The sequence below is a fragment of the Anneissia japonica genome, unplaced genomic scaffold, assembly GCF_011630105.1.
Source record: "Anneissia japonica isolate Jap-2015-1 unplaced genomic scaffold, ASM1163010v1 scaffold287783_len325500_cov191, whole genome shotgun sequence".
NCBI classification, from domain to species: Eukaryota; Metazoa; Echinodermata; class Crinoidea; order Comatulida; family Comatulidae; genus Anneissia; species Anneissia japonica.
The window spans coordinates 293,676-298,630 of NW_022695987.1; the positions used below are offsets into that span (position 1 = coordinate 293,676).

Sequence of the window (4,955 nt, forward strand, 5' to 3'; positions counted from 1 at the left end):
TCTGTATTGTAGGTTTTCTATTTTTTCAATAGAACTATTAGAATTACATAACCATACGGAGCTTGCATAGTTTATGGTAGGAAGCCCTATGATTTTCCATAAAAGATCTCCGTAGTAAACTCTGTTAAAATTGTCATGATTAGTAAGAATAGAACTTATATGTGCAATTATTCTATTACCCTTCTTAATTACATCTTCAATTTGTTGATTGTCATTGTAAGAACGAGAAATTTTTATACCAAGATATTTATATTTATCGGTTTCATAAATGAGTTTGGTACCAAGATTCAATTTTTTTATGTTCGTTAGTTTTTTGTCCAGTAATTAATACATTAGATTTATGATAATTGAATTTAAGTTTCCATTGTTTAGAAAAAAACAGTAGCTACTTGAAGGAGTTTATTAAGGCTCAACTCACTGTCTCCAATCAACACAACATCATCGGCCTAAAAAAAAGAGCACCAATTTGAGTGCCATATATATGAACACCTAATTTATTGTCAATAATTGATTTATTAATCTCATTCATATAAATAGAAAAAAGTGTTGGAGACAACGAGCACCCTTGTTTATCTCCTTCATTAATACTGAACATTTCAGATTCCAGATCATTAAAACGAACTTACAACTAACATCAGAATAAATATTTTTGATCAAGTTATAATTACTTTGCCTTTGATTCCGATACGTTTAGCGGCTGTTATAAGACCTTGACGCCAAACAGAATCAATGGCTTTTCTAAAATCAATAAAAGCCAAGTATGTTTTTTTCCTTCTGCTTGTCTTGTAGCAATAATACTTTTTAGGACAAACATTTGATCCTCGCATGTCTATCCTTTCTAAAGCCGCCTTGGACTTCAGTAAGAATATCATTTTCTTCCTTAAAATTAGAAATGTTGTGAGATAGAATTCTATGAAATACTTTAGCTAATAACACATGAACTGAGTGTTATCCCTCGATAATTAAGGTCGCGAGTATCGCCTTTTTTAAGTATAAGTATAATTGTACCTTCATTCCACTCGTTCGGAATACATTTAATTAAGGTAAATAGTTGTTGAAGCGATCTGGTCAATGAATCACCCCCATTTTTAATAATTTCATTAGTGATACCGTCAATACCTGGGCTTTTATTGTTTTTAGATTTTGAAATAGAATATGCCACATCTTCAAATGAAATATCAATATGATCTAATACTAATGAAGATTCGTCCGACGATTGAAACATATTGTGCTCAATACTTTCATCAAAATTAATAATATTACTAAAGTGAGATTTAAGAATATTATTTCATAGCATTTGGATTAGATGTATAAGTAGATGTACCTGGGATTAAAAAAGAATCAACTTTTTGATTATGTTTCTTTCCTTTAAGCTCGTGCCAAAATTGTTTTGTACTTGGTCCACCTTTCTCCATTATCAAAGAACATTTATGGACCTTTTTTGCATAATCTTACGTTTGAAAAGCGACCTACGTTTCTCTTGATAAGTTTCCCAAAGAGAGTTACAATGATTGACATTGACAGTCAATATTATTTCTTTGCTTGGAATAGAGTCGATGGGCTCTACAAGATTCAAGACGTTCACTGATAGCGATTTTGGATTCTTTATCGAACCATATTTTAGGATTGGATTGGATTGGATTGGATTGGGTCCCATTCATTAAAGGTAAAATTAATTTCATTTTTGAATGCACTCCAAACTTTGGGGATATTCCAATGAAGACTATTTGACGTAACTGTGTGGTTGAAAGAAAGATCGTTCATTTTCCTCATGAAGAGTGACAACAAGCATATTATATGTAATGCTTTGAACCTGTCAGAAGGCAGAAAACCAATGTTAATACTCTGTGTATTAAGCCAGGCACTTGCTGCGCCCAGAGGTCGTCACCTGATGCAATTCTGCAGAGAATGCAATGCCACAGAGTAGCACACCAGCAATCAGTTAAACTAAAGCTCTTGTCCAGATTTTTTTTATATCAAATTTGCTTTGACAAAAAACTGTTGACCCATATCCAGTCATGATGTGCCTATATATTATATAGCCATGGTGTGATGTCGTCATTGCCATATTTGGCCATGTTACATGTTTTGTCAAATACAATTTAAATAGTCTAGACAGGACTTAATAATTCTCAAACTTTTTGGCTGATGACCCATACAAACATGCTGGAAGCTTGCCATGACCCACTATCCAGGTCGGTAAACTTATTATTGGTCATTAACTTTTGGTCATTTTTTTGGTCACTATTGGTCATTAACAAAGTACTAACTTAAAAAAATCCCAGAGAGTCTCGCGGCCCCCCCCCCCTTTTTTTTTTGGTGATCCAATTTTGCGTCACAGCCTATGGTTTGAGAACCTCTGTGTTAAACAACAAAATAGTTTCCCCAAATGTGCCGTTCATGATAAACTGGCTCATCTATTTTAAAATTATTTTCCTACAGGCTTTATTGAAAGAACTGATTCTTAACTGTGACGGCCAGCTAAAATCCGAGATCACCCAGATTGCAGCATTCTACGAACACAGGTTACAGATGGGTAGTAAAGTAATATATCACTTAGAAGCATTCGTTCATGAGTATATATAAACGCTTCTTGGAGGATGGTCTCGAAGCCATGATGATGTATATTATACAGTATTATGGAATTTTACCGGAAATCAATTTTTTTTTTTGGCATTCTGTCCAACTTATTAGAGAGGTTTCGCACGCAAACAAATACGTGTATGCATACGTTTAGCTATCCGTAACGGTTTGTAGCCATTCTGTGTTGTTATGCAATCACAGCGCAATTCAAGCGTAGCCTAGGCTTAGGGCCTAGGCCTATACAGTACTCTTTTAATTTCTCTCATCATGCTTCTCAAAGTTTTATTAGTAGGGTTTTTAGGAAATTGAAAATTGTAGCCGAAAAATACTTCCTTTGTTGCCTAAAAGAGTTGGTTATTCTGTGATAGGCCCTAATGTTTATGACCCAAAAGTGCCTGGCTACAAGGTAGACTTAGGCCTACACAGAATCCTGACACAACCAAGGTAAAAACACCGACGTTTTGATACCCCAAAATGAGACGCATCCTATCGTAATTTGCTGTTGTAAAATTTCACAAAAATGGCATGTACGTAGTTAAAGATACATTTACTTTTTACACGTATGTAAAATGTGAAAAAATAAACGATAATCCTACTAGAAATAAAAAAAATCCCTACACGTTTGTAGTGAGCGAGGTATACATGTCGTCCACACGTTTAGCAGATAGCAGCCAGTGTATGATGTCAAAATGATGACGTATTCGTCAAACTAACTGTACGCGTTCTCGTGCGAAACCTCCTTTATGTAAATGCTTGAATAAGCGCTGCACTCAATAAGCTCACGGTGCTTAATCTAGAGTATATGTTATTCTGTGTGTAATGAAACACTTTGAGAAACAGGGTTTTAAATACATTGTATACAATGTTAAAATGAATAAATAACACAATGAAGACACCAGCGTTCCTTTATTAACATTTGTTTATGTCGATTAAGAGTTCCCCTATTAAACAGAGATTGCAGATACGACCTACCGCCGATCTACGATAGCCTCTTGTCACATGATTATAATAATGAAATGCATTAATGCCATTGACTATGAAAGGAAACTATTACATTTAACATGACAAGCCATTAACAAAATAATTACAAGCAATAAAAACAATATCAAAGATAAACTAGGCAGGACAGAAAGAAAACATACAAAAAAAATAAGAATCTATTACTAGAGGTAGTATTAGTATCCTGGCTTTAACGGCCGCCTATACAAAAAGAAAAAAAAACGAAACAGAATCTATTAATCGAGTATTCCTAGAGCTCCTTTATATGAGCTAAAAAGTAATATTTTCTAGTGAAATTTGTAAAGGTAATTCACAACTGGTTATATTAAATGTTGCTGTATACAGTATGTTAAATAACAAGCAATTAACCACAACCCCAAACCAAAATACGTATTTATATAATATTATGTCTTATCAAGCATATACAGTACAATTGTTATTGTCATTCTATAATACTACTTAATGATTTGTCAGAACATCATATATCATGCTCTTCGGTCATCAACGGTGACTTTGATAAGCGGTGAACAGTTGATTATGGAAGAGAACATGCGCAGTATCCAACAACTGTGGAGAAAACAAATGTAAATATCTTGATACAGTATATAAGAAATGTTAAAAAAACTTTTGAAAGAAATCGACAAAATATGATTACAGTATTTGCTGGTAAATAATGTAGTGTTGACGGTTTTCGAAGACGATAAAATTTCAAAGCAGTTAACTTTCGTTGAGCCCTGCTTCTTGGATATTGTTACTAAGGTCCCACAAAAAGGAAAGCGTAAACGTGTTTGTGGGACAACATGTGTTTGTGAGACAAGTGCAGCGTATACGTGGCCATATTTTGATTGGTCAGTTGTTTAATTTGATTAGCACTTCTGAAAGGTCCAGCACCATACCTCAAAATACCTTTAAAAATAATACATTACGGCTAGACAGTGTCTTAATACGCAGCCCACACAATGTATCGTCTGGGAATGTTTAGGTTGTCGTGAAAATATTTTTAATTTTCCACGATGGAACTGTTCCTGTTTAACTGTCACACACCTAACGCGTCAACAATTAGCACCGAGCAGCTGCGTCGTACGACGCTGACTGAGGTGGCGCTTGGATAATTATTTTACCTCGCTTACAGGTTGGTCCAACAAAACCATCACGGCATTTACATGTGCTGTTGGTGTTATCGGCGTTAAAACATGTACCGCCGTTTAAGCACTCTATATCACATTCCGGCGTTTCTGAAAGACATTACAAAATTATTCCGATTATTCCAAAATAACAAACACCCACACCCACACACACACACAGATATATATCTGTCTCTTATACACATCTAGATGTGTATAAGAGACAGTGTTAATACTCTGTGTATTAAG

The 4,955-nt window shown here is 34.6% G+C and overlaps 1 protein-coding gene across 2 annotated transcripts in view; it reads right to left on the reverse strand.

Moving 5' to 3' along the window:
* Positions 1–3,616: 3,616 nt before the first annotated feature.
* Positions 3,617–4,955, reverse strand: part of LOC117101671 (low-density lipoprotein receptor-related protein 6-like) — a 20,238-nt gene continuing 18,899 nt past the window's right edge. For both annotated transcript variants that reach the window (XM_033241700.1, XM_033241699.1), the window contains exons 7-8: positions 4,704–4,817; positions 3,617–4,149 (exon numbers count right to left, since the gene is read on the reverse strand). In XM_033241700.1, coding sequence (XP_033097591.1) covers positions 4,118–4,149; positions 4,704–4,817 — 146 coding nt within the window. In that variant the 3' untranslated portion in view covers positions 3,617–4,117. The remainder of the gene's footprint in view (positions 4,150–4,703; positions 4,818–4,955) is intronic.